This window comes from Carassius gibelio, chromosome A17 (genome assembly GCF_023724105.1).
Source record: "Carassius gibelio isolate Cgi1373 ecotype wild population from Czech Republic chromosome A17, carGib1.2-hapl.c, whole genome shotgun sequence".
Classification (NCBI taxonomy): domain Eukaryota; kingdom Metazoa; phylum Chordata; class Actinopteri; order Cypriniformes; family Cyprinidae; genus Carassius; species Carassius gibelio.
The window spans coordinates 6502557-6521782 of record NC_068387.1 but is presented as its reverse complement, the minus strand read 5'-3'; the positions used below and the strand labels follow the sequence as shown (position 1 = coordinate 6521782).

General features: G+C 35.0%; 2 protein-coding genes across 4 annotated transcripts in view; one reads left to right on the top strand and one right to left on the bottom strand.

Annotated features, from left to right (window-relative positions):
• Nucleotides 1-8387, bottom strand: part of LOC128031689 (uncharacterized) — a 28851-nt gene extending 20464 nt beyond the window's left edge. For 2 of the 3 annotated variants that reach the window (XR_008188133.1, XM_052620028.1), the window contains exons 1-2: nt 8081-8387; nt 7755-7984 (exon numbers count right to left, since the gene is read on the bottom strand). Coding sequence is in view for 2 of the 3 variants with exons in the window: in XM_052620028.1 (XP_052475988.1) it covers nt 7755-7823 (69 nt within the window). In the remaining variant the exon portion in view is untranslated. The remainder of the gene's footprint in view (nt 1-7754; nt 7985-8080) is intronic. The other variant, XM_052620029.1, reaches the window with a different exon arrangement.
• Nucleotides 8388-16094: 7707 nt separating this feature from the next.
• Nucleotides 16095-19205, top strand: LOC127933625 (39S ribosomal protein L33, mitochondrial). Its single transcript, XM_052530718.1, has 4 exons — nt 16095-16242; nt 16575-16593; nt 16955-17061; nt 18752-19205. The coding sequence occupies exons 1-4, from the start codon at nt 16221-16223 to the stop codon at nt 18799-18801; spliced, it is 198 nt and encodes a 65-aa protein (XP_052386678.1). The 5' UTR covers nt 16095-16220; the 3' UTR covers nt 18802-19205.
• The last annotated feature ends 21 nt before the right edge of the window (nt 19206-19226 follow it).

Genomic DNA, 19226 nt, shown 5'->3' with positions numbered 1-19226 from the left:
ACAGACTGGTCTCCTTGGCTTGTAGCTCTATGAAGTAGGCAAAGGGTGACACAATATCAGAGCTACAAGATGCTGGCAAGTGACCTTGACTTGGTGATAGCCAATCAATAGATCCTGGGAGCGTTCTTATACATGCAGCCTAGTTTCAACCCATTTCAATGTCGAGAGAGAAAACATTACTGATACTAAGCCGACTTCTGATTCTTTGCCTGCACAGAAAAGCTCTGATAGGATCTCATGGGTGCAGACACAAAAAGCTGCTCAAAAGGAAAAAGCAGTTCCAGTAGCACACAACAAGAAAAACAGGCTTTGTGTATACTAAGTCTGAGGCGGATTCAAGGCCAGAAGGTAATGTCTTAAGATAAATAGTGATCCTACATTTTATTTTGGCTACACACAAACACACATGCACACACACACACAGCTGAGTGACTGAGCTAAATACTGCAGCACTGCATGAGGCCTGTTTCCCAGGGAACGCCCCCAGATGGGATGACAACATCTTCACAAGGGATTACGGGATGCATGTGTTTAAGTGAAGATATGTTAAGAGGGGTATTGTCGAAATCATCAGCATCAGGGTCAAATTGCCCATCAAGCTGTTCACTATGATTTTGGATAGAAATAAAATTACAGCCTGTTTTCCTCAAATAATTGTTTAGGCAGTATCTTCTCTTAGTTTAAAAATCAAAATAAAATATGCAAGTTCAAATGAGGTCAGTGCTCACATACCACTGGCTCTGAAGAATGAAGATTGAAGATACATGAGATAGATAGCATATCGCTTCATACTACCAAAGTATTCACAGTATGCTTCTGAATTTCAGTAGGTTTCACTGAATTTCTCTCAGCCTTTCTCTCACTACTTTAATAAAAATACTACCATTTTAAACAACTAAGCACATGGTTTTACATTGCAATAACGTGGTACATGGAACATTTAACATGGTAACAACATGTTAAATGTACCATCTGAATATACATGGTACTCTGAGATACTCCTAAGAGTACCATTGTACAAACATATTGTTAATGTGTTTTTTACTATTCTAGAGGTGGTACCAGGTACAAAGGCAAGCAAGATGCACCAATAAACAAACAAGCAATTCTTCCACCAAGTTAGGATAAGAGTAGGATGTTTATGGTAGTCAAGAAATGTAACTCGGTGCATTATTATTAGAGACCAACTGATGACATATATATTTACACATTTAAAAGAACTTATGAGTTATGTGAGTTACGAGTTTTATTAGCTGTAATAATTTTAATATCTACAATGTCAGAGCTGTAACTATGAATTAAGTACTATACTAGTAGTCTAACGTTAAATAGGAAAGACTATTCAGTTCTTCATTACGGTCATTAACTTTGCCTCAATGGCATAACTTAAAAATGCAACAGGTAGCACATTCATCCAGGGACTGGTTATTTGTCTGAATAACTGACAGACAAAGTTAGTAGGGCAGGTACACAACACAGGTATATGGCTGCGCTTGAATAATTGTCTTGATAACTGTATATGATACAAGGACCAATTTGCTGTGCCCTTTTTTTCGGGGGTGGGTGGCATGAGGTCAGTAAGCACCCATTAGTAACAGTTTTTTTTTTAATGTACATGTCGAGACTAAAGTACAATATTAAATCAAACCGACAAAGACAGCACTGTTTATTAACATAAATGCATGTCATACTGCAGCTGTAGTCGTGTAGGTGTGAATCAGTTGGAGGTTTACAGCCCAGCCCATTCCCTCTGCATTTGCATATGTATTTGCATTTGCAGTGGACCAGAACTGATTTGCTTACACATGGATTATGCCTTTCCTTCATCTATGGCAATACATAATTTTCATCAATACAAAGTACAATTCAAGAAAGAAAAAAGTGCATAATTATATGTCAAATCTTCATATAAAAAGTATGAGAGTGCCATGGTGATACATTATGGTATCAGATGGTCCTGAATAATTAAGATGCTTCAAAGAAACATTTACATCATGCATTGTAATGAATTTAGGATGGAAATTTCCTTTGAGGAAAGTTTCCCTTAGATTTGAATTTGATAACCCCTTGTTGTAAAGTTATGATTTAAAGCTGCATGATTAAATATAAAAAGTGTTTTTTGGTATCCCTGTCAGGCGGGATATCTGGTTTAAAATCGATCCCATCATATTCTCTACAGCAGTAGCTAGCACAACCCTTTTGCATCAACACATGCAACAAACAGCATTTGCATGAGGCTTTGATGCAGACCACAATGCACCTCTTGCAGGCAGAGCTGTTTGCATAGTTTATGGTTTACTCTGTATCCTCTGGCACTGTTTGAGCTCATGAATTGTAGGGTGGTCTGTGTGTTTGTATATGTAACATAATCAGTTGCCCCGTAGCCTCAGGGTCTACAGTACCATCCCGCAAAGCAGTCTGGGAATGAGAGAGGCAGGGAGGTGCCACTCCTGTCATGGCTTTATGGATTAGCATTGGCTATTCTCATTTGAATGTGTGGGGTAGATTAGGGTCAGTGAGGATGGTCATGGATTACAAGCTTTGGAGAGGGTGTGTGTGAATATTATATCAGCTCAGAAAGCTGCTGGCACACAAATGAGTTGTTATTGTGATAATGCTCAAAGGTCAATCACATGAATGTCTAAATTAACATCATTATGAGAAACCTAGGCGTCCTAAAACAGACGAAATCACAAACATACCAGCGAAATAATGTAACATTGCTCTAAATTCTATGCATCATGTCAATAGGTCCTGATTTTGTAGTGGCCCATTATGAGAGGTGATCTGATTGGTTACTGGTGACCTTTATTACAATTGCTAAAGGAGAGATGTATAATTTATAATACTTTCCCCCACTACATCTTAAAATGCACTACACAAATGCAATGCACAACTACAAGTAAACCATCTGTAGACCAGTACCCTAAAAAACTTGTGGTAGTGTGACTCTATTAAAAACTGACCAGCTAACACAATCTAATGGCAGTTTTTATTTTACAATTTGGCTAATCTTTATGAATTTTTACAATATAGGTGTGTTTTTTTTTTTTTACTGATCTGCATAAGGTCACAGTTGTGTTTAGGGTTGGACCTTAATTCTTAAAAAAAAAAAAAAAATGGTGTAAAAAAAAAAAAAAAAAAAAATCTAATTCACATACAAATTCACATGAAATGGCTACCTGTCAAAATAGTTATATTTAACCATGAGATTGGGTTGGACAATCCCAACACCGCAAAATTGGCTCAAGCAATGGGCTATTATATGGGGTGGGACTATTCATTTGTTGACCAATGGCAGGAAAGGGGAGTGTTTACGGTTCACTGATATCCTGCCAAGGACTCCAGGAACTGATGTACCAAAACTATTAACGCATAACTAGCAATTGCTCCAAAATCAACTAAAACTTTATCTCAACTGTCACAGCCAAATAATTAATCAGTGTCAACAAAAATGTAAGCTTCACATTTTTCTTATTATACATCCCCCATGTATTTGCCTGCTTCCATTCAAAGTGCATTGCTGTAAACACAATTTTTTATTTATTTACAAGGTATTTTCTATGGTAATCAGCAGCAGATCTGAGATGTCTCAGATAGAGTTTAAATTATATTTCACCCAGAACATGTAAATGTTAAGTTGAATGAAATAAGTAGTGTAGTAAGTAGGTTCCAGAACCCATGGAGACCAGAACTTGTCCTAAATTGCCCATAGAAACCTACACTGTTGGGTTGTAGTCCAGTCTGCAACAGTGCACGTGTAAGAAAATAATGCAGTGCAGCATAAAAGATGGTGCTTCTGATCACTTTTCTGAATAATCAAATGGCTAATAAAACACCTTATGTCCTCTTGGGCTTCACAAGGCTATATCAAGTGTGCCATTTGGAACGGTGCCCCAATTCTCTCACAAGGCACCAAAAAAAACAAAAACGACAATACCTCCTAATGTTGTTTGCTAAATTAATGGAATAAAAAAAGGCCTGGCCTGTTTTCCTCAACATTCTCCAGAGAGAGTCCCCTGAGAGTTTTAATGGTGTGTGTGATGTCAAAGCAGTATGCTGTGTAGTGGGCGGTAGGTGTGAGCTTCATACTGGGCGTCAACACGCCTGATCTAGCTATGCCATCTGCTAAATGGTTTAGGACGGTGATTGGTCCTGTAATCACAGTCTGTGTGTTTGTGCGCAACTCTGCTTCTTCCATACTTTTTAAAATGAAATACTTAAGCGTGCATACAAGCCAGAGTCTTATACTGCAACACAGAATCAGATTCATATAATTGCAGTACATCGACTTAACTTTAAACTTTCTTTAAACGTTACGTTAAACTGTCACAAACTTCTCTTTAATTTGTATAAGGGGTTATGGGCAATATACATTAAAAAAAAAAACAAATGCACCTCTGACATATTTTCAGTGAGTTATGCTAATGTCTCTTTTTGAGAATAGAAAGTGCCTCTTTAGAGCGCAATGCAGGCCTTTCTTTAGATGTCATATGAAACATGTCTGCTTGTCCTCAGTTGATTGACAAGTAACTTTTGTAAACATAACTTTTCATTAAATCAGCCAAACCTAAAGGATTTGTTGAACCAACATTTTAAAATGAGCATTAACTAGGGCTGCACGATGTGTCGTTTAAGCATCAATATCGCGACTTACGAATCCACGATAGTCAGATCGCAGGAAGTGCGATGTAGGCTGTCGTAGTTGATCCGTTATTCATTAACTGTACGGGCCTGCTGCTCCCCGGCCCTTGACGAATGTGATTTGCGGATTAATTGCACAGTTTAACCATCATAGAGTGAAAGTTGATCATTGACAGTTGTGAAAAACAAATGCAAGTTTAACAGGGCAGAGAGAGAGAGAGAGAGCGTGTGAGAGTGACAGAGAGAGAGAGTGTGAGAGACAGAGAGAGAGAGAGAGAGCGCGAGAGAGAGAGAGAGAGAGAGCGCGAGAGAGACAGAGAGAGAGGAGAGAGCGCGAGAGAGACAGAGAGAGAGCGAGTCATCTTCAAACAACACGAGCGCTTTCTTGCTCTCTCACCCTCGTTCATATTAATCAATTGACACGATGGTGTCGATGTTTAAATCATTTAAAATGAGAAGGTAAGTGTGCTCACCCCATTTTTGTTTGTAAGAAAAAATATCGCAGAAAAATAAAATATCGCAATGTCATTTTTTCCCAATATCGTGCAGCCCTAGCATTAACCCACCTTTATGTTGTTCCAAAGCTGAACTTACGGTCTCATGTGGAAATATTTTGACGAATGCTGGCAACCAAACAATATTGGAGCCCACGGATTTCAATGTACGGATCAAAAGCATTAAGACATTTCTCAATATATTTTCTATGTTCCACAGAAGAAGGAAAGCCATAAACTTTCATTTTGAATGAAGCGAGGTCAAGTATATGACGAAATTTTCATTTCTGGGTAACCACTTTAATAGATCTTTGTTGTTTAATTTTAATGTTTAATTTTCAACCACAACCTTAAAAACACGTATCATGTGCTTTCTGCACCAACACTGAGGGTGTCACAATTCTCAAAATTCGCTGATAATACTTGTGACCAACCACAGCTGAGTTCCGATCGACTTGCTAACAGTGTCCAGCAGAAAGTGCCTAATCACTACCAGCCGCTACCCTGCGTGTTTCACATTGCCACCCACAGCAATAGCAGAACTATCAATGTTGAAATAAGTTTTGCTGCAATTAGAAAACCAACAGCAGGAATTAATGGTGAGGCAATAATACAATTGCATGATATAAAATATCTGATAATGCTTTTTGTTTTATTACAATGACATGCATGCTTAAATACAGACATAAGCTGCCAATTATGCCAAAGGCCTATAAAATCTACTGCAGCCCAAAGTACATTCGCATTTCTCCCTTTGGCTAACCATACTACATACTGAGTATGTGGAAATTACTCGAGCAGGAAGCTAAAAATGCTATTACAGCATCATTGTGTTACAAATCCATAACGTCACATTTACTTGTTAGCATTATGAATTACTTGGTTTTTCCTCTCATGCTGATTAAAACCATTACACGTATCCAACTTTCTTTAGCATGGCTGCTAGATTAACATGTAAATGACATTGGACTAGAATTTCCAGTCTTTACTCTCTTGGTTTATAGAAACGCAAACATTTGACAAACTGTTTGAGGTTTGGCAGTAGGATTAAGGCGAGCGTGTGAATCCAGCCAACTGTCCTTACATATATTGCATGACATCTTACATTAAGCCTGCACAACTGACATAAAGTCAATGACCTTTTTGGCTTGTGTGTAAACATAAACCAAAGTCTATGTAGGTCGGCAATCTAATGCTCCGTAGATTGCAAACGAATGACTAAATGAATCTGATAAAGTGCTGTACTTTCCAAGAGTCTTGCACGACTTGCAAAGGCACTTTTGTAACATGAAGCAGTCTGCTAACCATGGGAGTGTTTAGGCCAAGTCCTCTGTGGTCAATTTAAGATCACACACAGAAAGAAAGAAAAAAAGCTGACATTCGCAGCTGCGTTTTTACATTTTTACACAAGTGGACAAGAACAAACCAATCGAAAGGGGATCAAGTGAAAGGCTATGATAGAGAACACACTCAAACACAGGAAGACACACAATAAACAGGGCCATGACTGCAGCTCTGTGTGTTGCGTCTGTTGAGGCACGAAGGAAACTTCTGGGCGACTCTAGCTTGTAGGTTAGTATAGATCAGTTTATATCAGTGTGAGAATCATACTGAAGCATTACAGCTGACAGAGAATTGGATGCAGGTCAAAAGTTCCAACACGATGCTCAAAGTTCAATTACTGAAAGCATAAAGTAACATTCAGAGGATAAATCTTATAAAAAGCCCTTTACTTATGGTTTGATCTTCTGGCTTGTATCTGGGCAATACTGTAGTGAAGATCCTTAAATTTCCTCCAAACTTCTCAGTGGTCTACTAGATCTACTCAAACATGACAGATACAGACACTTTCTGCTTCCATCAGCAACCCAGCAGTGCTAAAGACGTTACAGGCAGAAGGCCACAGTCCAACCACCATCATTTTATTTATAAGTGTGAGCCACAGGGTCAAGCTGAGATCAGAAATGTGTCCATTGGTACAGGAATTACAGCCTTTGGCACTGAGTAGTCAAAATGTCTACTCAGAACATCTTTCCATCTTCATTTAGCACGTTGAGACCTTGTAAAAAAGTTTCAGTTTTGTTTCAAATGGCGCTAAAGCTTGAGAATCAGCCAGGTTTTTAAAAATGTTGGTCTCAACGTTGATCATAGAGTAGTACAGCAAACAAAGCTTTGCCATTCATACAGTCTTTCAGCTCTTTCAGTCTTTAGATAACTGTGGTTACATGAACAATGTAAATAGAAAGCTTCTGTATTCCACTGTGGGACAATACAGCAGTCATAAGACAAAGTGCTTCTTGATAGCATGTTACATTATACTGTAAAATACCGTATGTTACTATAAATTATTACCAATGTAAGAATGTGTGATTACAATCGGTTCATTATTTCATCAGTACCCTATTCAGTACTTATTTATGCAACATTAACATTGCTTCGTAAATTATGGGCTTTTTTGGTTTTGATTTAAATCAACCTATTTGAACATGCATAGTTCTGCATACGTAATGCATCTTGGCCTACAAGGTTATTTAGCATTATTGTTAGTACAGTCAAGTTACTTATTTATATTAATTTAATACATAAATATTTTTTGTAATGCAGCTACTGTCTTACCTTTACTTGAAAAGGGTGGATCTCATTCAGAGAGTGTCTTCTGAGTTTTTTAGTAAGGGTCTTCAGCATTCTGTCTGTTTCTTCTTCTGATTGTCCTCAGCTTTGTTTAAGATCACTTCTTCAAATTACAGATTCATATTTGATACATAAGGTCTGGAATGATCACCTCTTTCTAAGAACAGTCACTGAGTCTATTCAGAGATGTTCAGCTCCATGCAAACAAACTCATGCTGAAACACAAACAAACAACGATCATGAGTTCCCAATGCCAAAACAACAGCAGCTCTCCGTGCAGAAGGGAACAGATCTGGTCAAAGTTAACTTACCAAACTCTCATAGTTTGGTCTAAACATCCATTACTCTGATGAATGTCATTTAATTAAATATAACTATTTAATTCCTGTACTGTGATGAAATGGTCAGCGACACTGACATTCTTCCTCAAAAACGTTTTTTAAAATCCAGATGGGTAAAATCTATGTTAATCTTACTCCAAACGCCAGATGGACGATGAAGCTGAAGTGTGTATAATTAAAAAAAATATATATATATAAATAAAAAAAAGTCTATAGAATCTCACCCATACACGCACACACTCACACATACACATACACACATACGTATGCGCTTTACACATACTACTCTCTCTAGCTCATGCTCGTCGTGGTTTCCCATTGGTTGGTTAAACCGATGATGCCATTGCGTTCTAACAGGAGGCGGGACAGTAACATCTTAAAGGGGTATGAAGAATTTTTGCAGAGTCTGGGGTCATGTGTGACGTGTTTCTTAGGCGCAGGTAGAGCCCTCCTAATCTATAGGCTCATTTTAAATTACCTACAGCATTGTATATTTTGTGGATATTTTATTTTAAGTTTTATTTTATATATTTTTTTTTATATTCTTATTCCATTATACATTCTATAATTGTTCAACGTAATGTACAAAATTTGTAAGAATAATTTTCTTGATATGAAGCGATTCTAATGTGTTGTTAGCAGCCAAATTATTTCTAACGTTAAAAAAGATTGTGTAATTTAAATAGACAAAAAATCTTCATAACTAGTAGAGCTTATTATTATAGTGCGTGCGCGCGCGCGTGTGTGTGTGTGTGTGTGCAATAAGGTAAAGTACTTTTGAAAATATAAAATAAATTAAAGTAAATAACAGTAAAGATAATAATAACAATAATAATAAATAGTAGTAGTAGTTCATTGCTCTTCTAAGCACATAGTTAGTACATTTTGTTATAGTCTACTTTTGAAAATATTATATTTTGCCTGAAGTGTACTTCTGCTGTTATGAAATGCTATATGACATATCTTCAAGACCAACACATCAACAAAAACACTGACATTGAGTTCCTTTTTTTTTTTTTTTTTTACACTTCTTGTGTTTTTAGTCATTGGTTAGCTTTTGTTTTTTATTTATTTATGAATGTTATGTTATGTTATGTTATGTTATGTTATGTTATGCTAATGTTATGGGCTTCTATACTCGTGTCAGTGCCATTGCAACATGCAGAAGAAAATGTAGGAACACAATATGAACACTAGAGAGCAGTGTCTTTTAAAAAATGAATGCCTTGGACGTGGTTTTTGTCATGATGGTAGTCAGAAGGACTGTTGATGATTCGAAGCAGTTTGAAGCCAGGAATTTCTTATTTTTTTAATTAGATTAGAATTTACGATTTTCAGTTTTTGTATTTGACACTCTTCATGAGTGCAGACCTGGAATTTGGATATTGGAACATATTCCATACTAGAGACCATTATTCTTAAGTGACGAATAATTCCAATTCTAGCTAGTCTATTAACATGGTGTTAAACTTTCAACAAATGAAAAAAAAATAAATAAATAAAATAAAATAAAAGTAAATAAATCTCAGTTCCGCTATTTGTCAATAGAGGGCGCTGTATGAGCGACCAACTGATTTTTTTTTTTTTAATTTTATTGAACAAACATAACAGCAAATACAGTTTCATCTACAAAAACAAATAATATAATTATAAACAGTACACAAAGAGCAAGTAAAGTAAAAAGCAAGTAAAATAGACAAAGGTAAAACAAAATAATAACAAAATAAAATAAAAATACATTTACAAAATAATAATAATAATTGAGCCATGGGTAACATATCCTTTAAATAAATTCAAGAGAGATAGACATGCCTCGAGTCCCTTTTGTTTACATTATAAAAAAGCATAAATGTTATACTTTGTTTATAATGTAACTGATTTGAAAGCTTTGGCATTGTTGGAAGAAGATATAGTACTCAAATAATATTTAAGGTCATTGCAAAAGACAATAAAAATAGGTTTGACATACAAAAATTTACACTTATGAACAGAAAACTTGGGTAGAAAAATAAAAAGATTTAAAAGAAAATACTTGTCTTTCCGATTTTTGAGCTCCAGCAAAAAGCTAGGCATGTATGTATGATGTAAATAAAAAGTTATATATATATATAATATATATATATATATATATATATATATATATATATATATATCAAACAAATCTGTTGCATTACACACTCAAAAAAATAACTCTTTGAACGAACATAAAAAAATCATGGAAAGGATTTCCACATGATTAATTTGCTTTATTTCAGCATTATGCAATTCTGTTACTCCAATTTAATGTACTTACATTGGGTCAACTTAATTTATTAAGGTTGATTCAACTTATTTACTATGGTTGGGCAAAGCTTAATTTAATAGTGTCAGCACAACTAATCTGCAATGTTTTGGACAATGTTTTTAATAATTAAGTTCATTTTACAAAATAAGTTTAAGTAAACTTAACAACCCTTAATAGAGTCAACAAACAACAAATGAGTTAATTGTACCTAAAAATGTTAAATAATGATGACATAAATTTTGAAGAATGCCTTTTTAGGAATGCCACCCCCTTGCATTAGGATAATGAGCAGCTGATTAAAATTACTTTTCATTCAAACCTTTCTAAAATTACAGCTTATCACAAACATATTTAAATTACAAAGCAACATTTCAAACTGTTTGTTTCTTTGTTTGTTTTGTTCTAAAACTTATTAGAACAACTTAATTGCTATAACTTGTATTACTCATCTACCTATCTAATGGTGCTACACTTCTCCAAGAGGGTGACAGAATAACAATTACCCATAATACACTGCAGAAATCCTCAGCCAATGAGATGCAAGTCTGTGTTGGTTTCACTAATATGTTACCTTTACGAAAAAATGTTATGTTGGCTGAACAAATCATTTTTAAGTAAAGCTGACAATACACACTTTTTTGTTGAATGAACTAGATTAAATCAAGTTCACATTGTCAAATAATTTTTTTTAAGTAATCATAACATGAACGGATTAAGTAAAATTAGCAAAGGTGAAAGTACATTTTTTTGAGTGCACGTCAGTTGTTCCACGTTTTTCTTTGGGCTCCCTTTGTGCCAAACAGAAAAAAAAGAAAGAAAAAAAAAACGGATGACATGTGGAGCATTGTGACCTTCACACCCTTGTTGCAGTACACAAACGCTCTCAGCCTACTTGTCCTGAACAGCATTGACTTTGCAGGTGCACACAGCCCACACCGCCCACCGCTCTCTGGACCAGTTAAGCCCATCTCTTCCTCCCCTGTGGTCTGCCTCCCTCTCTCACCCACTGACCCACTGGCGGAAAGCGTGGGCATTGTGCGTCCAAGAGTCCGCTTTTAGAATGCCAGATGGCTATTTTCTTCCTCAAGCACTCTAAAAAAGGACATACTTACATAAAACTACCACGGCTAAAAATGCTGGTCCAGGAGAGATCTTTAGAGAACAAAGGAAGCATTTCTCTATCAAGTACTTTATAACACCTATCTATGTTTCTTTTCTAAATAACACGTGCAAATGTGGGAATTTTCAGCAGAGATGAGCCACCTAAAACTGATATTTTGGGCCATCATTGTTCATGATGTTGTGTGAATACAAATAAAATAAAAATCTAATGAAAAGCCACTGATACTTTAACTTTAAACACACTTGTCATATGGAATGGCATGTGATTCAGAGACATCAAAACATTAGGTAACTTTTTCCATTTTAACACCAAAGTCAAATGTCAGGGATATTAATAGCACAAATCATGACTTGCACATGCAGATGTTGTCATGATGTGATATACTGTACTAGCTGTATGACTTCTGTAAAATTGTGTTACAGTGTGACGACATTGCTGATGACTTGAAATGACCATATTCTCTTGGAGAATGTGTGGGTGTGCACATCAGCATATAAAAAAAAATTAAGCAATGCTACTTTAGTGGTTAAAAATGATGTGCAGTTGTGGTGTCTAAGTTTTTGCAAACGGGAAGCTGTTGGGAAAATGGAGATATTTTTTTGGATGACATTAAATTGACCTTGTAATAGTTCAAAGTTTCTAAAATGATTCAGAGTGAAACTTTGGATTGTTCCAATAATCTCAGAACAAAAACAAGTCTTTCATAGTGGTTTTAATATTATATGCTGTATTATTTAACCAATTATTAAACTATTATCCAGAGTAGATAGTTTATGGACAGATTTGTTGCACTAAATGTCTTTTACAACCTCTTTAGCCCCATTTACCACTTTTTCAAGACATGTAAAAGTTTTAAAATCACAAGGGAGTATAACTGATGTATTTTATTCATTCTTTATTCATTATTCTTTCATATTCTTTGGTAGCTTGATTCTGTACCAATCTGTTTTTCTATTCTGTACCATCCGTTATAATGGCATACTGTATGAAATGAAAAAAGAAGAGTATCAAACACTTTAGTGAACTGCATGTAAATGATTTGAACGTCTATAAGTCTTTCTTCGAGGGAAGTAATGCATATGAGACATGGAGAGTGGAAACAATCCAATCAGAAGTGTTCCAGTGACTAATCCACGGCTGGGTTAGTAAAGGCACGGATTTGTTTGGGGTGCTACTTCCTGCGTAACCTTGGCATCTGTTGCTAGGTGATGGATGGATGGAGTGGAGACAAAAGGTATTCAATATTACACCCGAACAGGAATTAGCAAATGTTTTTTGGGATAGTTTACCGAAAAATTAAAATGATGTCATCATTTACTCACCCTCCAAACCTATTTTCTTTCTTCTGTTGAACACAAGAATCTTGGCAACAAAAAAGTTGCTGGTATCCATTGACTTCCATAGTGTGTGTGTGTGTGTGTGTGTGTGTGTATATATATATATATATATATATATATATATATAAATAATTACTATGGAAGTAAATGGCTACCAGCAACTGTTCAGTTTCTGAAATTATTCAAAATATCTTCTTTTGCTTCTTTGAAACTTTGAAAAGAAAGAAGGATATGCAACAATTATAATTTGAAGTGACTCAGCTTCACTTTATTACCAGCAGCCGCTGTATTTCCACCAACTTCTGATCATTTTCAACAGACCATTAACATTTTTCATTTTTCAGCAGTGCCATGGTTTCACAGTAGGTTTCCAGCCGTACTGTAAGTGGACTGATCTTATTTTACCCTCCCTGTTCCTTTTATTCATTCATCTTTTCTCTCTGCCTCCTCTTTCTCCTCGTGGCAGATGTCAGCAGCCTACTCTCCCCTCAGTGGGAACAGGAGGCAGTCCACTCCCACTCCCGCTTGCGTCACGGAAAGGAGAGAGGCTTCCGAAAGTGGAACACAGATGGGAAAGGCATCCATTGATGAGAACAAATTCCACACAGACTGCGATTGAGGCATTTGACACTTCTTTACTAATGCATTAATGAGTATTAATATTTTCTTACCTGCAGCCTGGGGAAATCTATATATATATCTCTTTTTTTTTATCACGCCTAACTTATCATAGGCATCTGTCAGCTTAAGGCAATGCTTTCTGCAATAAAATTATTTCCTGAAATGCTTTTGTTCTTATTCAGAAACCTGCTCCATACGAAGGAATCATTGAGAGGGTACAACATCATCTGGTTTTCTGAATTGCCATCGTCATGGCAACCTGATGCACATCCGTATGACATCACAGCTCACTCAAGTCAAACAAGAGGGGACAGAATGTGATTTGAGTCTCTTACCAGTTATTTTCACAATAATTAACAAATAAACATTCCTTAAAAGCATTATATGAAATATTTGATAATCACATTTTAATATGGTTTTTCTAAATATTAATAATAATAATAATAATAAATTATAATAAAATAAAATAAAAACATAAAAAAATAAGATGGATAATTAAGCTACATCCGCCCAAATCTCCAAAGATAGCAATATAAAAAAATATTCTCATGTTTATTATAACTAACAATATAAACTATGTAACTATAACTAACACAATTATAACAAACAATATAAAAGTTATTCTATATGAAAATAATTAAAGACCTAACAGCAAAAAGACACATGCAACACAACCTGAAGGAAGATGTCTTTAGAAATATACTTAAAAAGCATTTTAATTGATAAAAAGTCAGATAAACCGTCAGACAACAGATTGCATATTGTAGATTGCGTAAAACATGTTTTTCATCAAAGTTTTTATTATGTTGATTTTTGAGATGCCTTTAAAATGATTAAATGTGATACAGTAGGCTTTATTGGGTTAAATATAATATATAATCACAAAATGTATGCAAATTTAACATGAAACTTAATTTGAACTCTGAGTTCAGAAAAAGAGATAACTGTTTAAGAAAATCAAAATGTCTTTGTCTATTTCGTAATTTTGGAATATTCAGCATTTCAAAATAATCTGTTGGCAGATCAGATTTGGCACCTTCTCTCTTGCACATGTGTCTGTTGCAGTATGGAGTGATGACATGCTTCTTGTGTCAGTGACAGTAAGCAGGGTGGTTTCGTTAATAAAATCTGGGAAGACGTGAGCTATTTTAGCAGGCTGAATGAAATGCTTCTTCTGCCACTGTAAGGTCTCTCCACAGAATGACGCAGGCAATTTCACACACATCCTGCCAGCTGGTAGCAGTGTGGTCCATCCAACAATTAATTTCCTGAACCCTGTCTTCCTTTTGGCAGTATCGTTTCCCCTCTACCAGTCATCACTCTTTCTATAGAAGCTGCCTCCCACATTAGTAAAACTTGAATATGAGCTGCTGGTCTGCAAGGACAGCACGCAATTAAGGTCACGTACACACTGTGGTGTTGTGGGACTGACAAAAGCATTTCAATTCAAGACCGAATGCTCCAAATTATCATTCCAAATGTGTACAGAACAGGACGCCACTAAACTTCTGTATATGTGGGCCTCCTTTCCCCAGGGCCTGGAACAGCTCAGACTCCAATAGTTACTCCAAAGAATATAATTGAAAATGTCATTTTCAAATAAAACAACTCGTTTGGCAGATTCAAAAGATAATTTTGCCAATTTTCAACCATCTTTGTATTGTTGCAATGTGTTGCATGTAAATTAAACAGTGTACATTTATATATTTGTCTTTGTCAACTATATATATTTCATTTCATTTTCAGTTTTAGTTCTTTTAGTACTAAACTACTTCTTTTAGTACTGTATATTTTTATATTTTAAAATGACATAGGCCGCATCCAAAATTGCATACTTCCATAGTAGTCAAAAAAAAGAGTATGTGACAAAAAATAGTATGTCTGAATTCACATTACTCATAAAAAAAGTAGACACATAAATAAATAAAAATAAATAAATACCAAGATGACATACTATTACTGGCAAAATTCTGAAATGTGTTGTACAATGAATATTTACTATCCCACACAAGGTCACGGGTTTTATGGTTTATGAATGGCAGTAAAGTGACACAACAACTGATGTTGGTAGGTAATGTGATAATGACAACATGGTGAATGTAATATGTTCTGATTACATTCATTCTACATGTGCACATTCATACCATATAAAACCGATGGATGATATTGTTCAGTTTATTATAAGCATGCAGTTATGTTGTCCACCGCTTTAAATGCTAGAGCTTTTTATGGTCGGATGAACTCTGATTGGCTGTCTGTGTCCTGTGTGCTGTTATTGTTATAGTAGTCATCTTTTACAGTGCATAGAAGGCACACTTTTTTCAGTGTGTGCTCCCTGAATTGAAAATATGACAATAATGTCATGCTCTACTAGATCATTTATTTCACAATCCAAACTGTATAGTAAGTTACATTTTTATAATTTCATTTCTGGACTTCATTCATTCATTCATTTTCTTTCTTTCTTTCTTTCTTTCTTTCTTTCTTTCTTTCTTTCTTTCTTTCTTTCTTTCTTTCTTTCTTTCTTAAGCATTTCATGTTCACATATCCACTTTCAATATCTACACGTTAAAGACATATATAACATGTAGAACCACGCTAAAAAAATTAATTATCGAAATTACTCGAGTCCCGATGACGCAGATGACACCGGAAGCACTGGAGCTTCATCCGGATCAGATTAGCTCAATGTGACATTTCGGAGCATTTTTTCTTTAACTGTAATAACTTAACTGAAGAATAAGAATGTTTCTCACTACAGTAAACCGTGAGTACACCTATAATAAAAAATATCTAGTTACAATATGAAACTTAAAATATTTACTAAACTTAATTGTCAGCATAGCTGTGGGCATAACGTGTAAGACTGCAGAATAGATGCATTGAGTTAGCGGCTAATAACCAGTAGTTTCACGTGTAAATGAATAATATTTGTATATTCATAAAATGCCGAAATTCAGATATTCTTAATTATATACCACCGAGATTTGTTGTAGATGTTACTGATGTTTATCTGTTTATATAAACGTCCATACGACACACTGTTATTAGATGTGCATGTGCTAATTCATTTTTTCTCTTTTAATTATTTCTCAATAGTTGCCAAGAACAAATCTAAGTGAGTATTCCCACATCTTCACTGCGCTTGTTTACATATATAAAATTTAAACTATCCTGTACAAATATTTAGTATGCTCTACTGCCAATGTGCGCTCTTATATATGATTAGTTTATGAAATGTCAAACAGAGATCATTCCGAAAAATGCATTTCATTGTCAAATATTGCTGTTTTGTTTGCAACATACAGTTGTTAACTTTGATTTGTTGTTGAACTTAGATAGCAGTTAATTTTGGTAGGTCTGGATAAACACTTGATTTAATAATAGTTTCTGTTGCTTGGTTTAATGACTTGTTTTATGACAGACACATGGAAGTCAGTGCTTTATACTTGTACTGACTCTGGCTTCTTGTGTTTCAGGACATTGCTGGTTCAGATGGTGAGTGCAGCTGGCACAGGGTATTGTTTTAACACGAAGAGGGGCCGATTGAGGGACAAACTGGTTTTGCGAAAGCATGACCCTATAGGTGAGGTGTACACTCCATTTAGTTCATGTTTACTTTTACTACTGGTATATAGATTCTGTTTTCATCAAAAGAAGCCAAACTAAGTGTATCAAAATTAGATAATGTGTTTTATGTCAGTGTAAGTATAATTGCAAACACTGAATTATACATTACAAAAACACAGTATAAAGGCAATTCTATATATTCATGTGAACCACATCTTTAAAATGTGTGTGAGATATAGTCATTTTACACAATTAAAAAATTACTTGTACAAATAAATTTACATTAGTTTCTATTACAAAGAAACATTCACTTGTATTACTTTGACAGCTTGCTTTTTCTACCCACTGTTAATGATAAGACAAACAAACTAGAAACCTGTTTATTAAAAGAAAATGGAAACCTATTAAAATGTGTGCATACACCAATATGTGAAATAATTATCAATCTTCAGTCGATGTACAGATAATATTGCTTTAAAACCCTAGAGAGCATGTCCATTACAAGAAACACTTATAAATAAATATTGGTAACACTTTGCATTAAGGTTTAATTTGTTACATTAGTTAGCTACATTACTTAACATAACCCAAAATTAATATTCTAAAATCACATTACTTATTACTCTCATTTAGTTGATTTCAGCGTTTAGTAATATATTTGTAAAATAAATACTGTTAAATCTGTTAACATTGCATAGTGCACTGTGTCTAACACAAACAATTGTATTTTTGGTAAGACTTAATGTTAATAAAAGTCTAATTGAGTGAGTGACATGACATACAGCCAAGTATGGTGACCCATACTCAGAATTTGAACATTTAACCCATCCAAAGTGCACACACACACACACACACACACCGTGAACACACACCTGGAGCAGTTGGCAGGCATTTATGCTGTGGCGCCCAGGGAGCAGTTGGGCGTTCGATGCCTTGCTCAAGGGCACCTCAGTCGTGGTATTGCCAGCCCGAGACTCAAACCCACAACCTTAGGGTTAGGAGTCAAACTCTCTAACCACTAAGCCACGACTTCCCAGTTGTTTGTGTTTTAAAAAAGTATTAGTAACTATTGAAATTAACATTGACTAATATTAATAAATGCTGTATAAGTATTCATTATTGTTAGTTCGTGTTAACTGATATATTTACTAATGTAAACAAACGAGACCTATTGTAAAGTGTCACCTAAATAGATTTCCATACACTTATTTCCTTGCACTATTTTTTCCTGAGACGGTCATTAGACTAAATAATTGCTATATTGTAATTTCCTTTTTTTTTAAAAATCAGAAAGACAATTTGGTAAGTATGTTAAAATATTGTGTTACACTTTTAATTAATAAATTATTTTAACATGCAACCTATGACCACCTTGCAAATGCACTTTATAAAAATGCACTTTATAAATAATTTCTCTGTGTGCTCTGTGGGCACTAGATTGGATACCACAGAGGTTGTGTATTCTTAAACGATGACAAAATAGACCTTCGATATGTGGTGCTCAAACTTCAAAACACAAGCCAAGACAAAGTATAAAGTTATGTTTGTTTGTTTTTTTTACTGTTTTGGGGGGGTCTTTGAAATAGATGGTTTTATTAATGGTTTGTAATGTTTTTTTGCTGTTGTTGTTGTTGTTGATGTTGTTTTTTTTCTCTTTCATATTTCAGTTAATGTTTTAACTTTTTTCTCTTCATTACTCTCCACAGTTAACAAACATGTTCTATTCATTGAGAAGAGGAAGATACGTTCTCTTTAAAAATGGGAGACTCTTTTGATACAGACACTGAGAAATTTGACTTTTAAAAGCGTCACTGGAATATAACAACTGCCACAGTGTGATGGACAACAGCAAACATCTGAAAGTGTCACTAATCAACTATGAAGGAAGAAGATTTACTTTAAAGTAAAGAGTTTGCATCACTGCAGCTGTGGATGACTGGTCTAATGAGAGCAGAAATTAGCTGTACATCTTGTCAGGATAATATACACTGTGTTGGATTTGTTTGGTTCTTTGATTTTCGTCAGAAGTTTGACCTACTGCAAACAATGAACCACCTACTCAATGACAGATTGCTTCAAGCTGAAGTGGATTTGTTGGAATAATTAGCCTGCAAAATCTGTTTAATAGAAAAAGATTTAATTAAAAAACTCCCAATCTAACTTGCTGTTTGTACTTTGTCA

Excerpts from the sequence above, each read along its gene's own strand:
- LOC127933625 (XM_052530718.1), top strand. The coding sequence starts at position 16,221 with ATGTTTCTCACTACAGTAAACC. Across the intron at positions 17,062-18,751 it reads GCGAAAGCATGACCCTATAG|TTAACAAACATGTTCTATTC; the intron begins GTGAGGTGTACA and ends TACTCTCCACAG.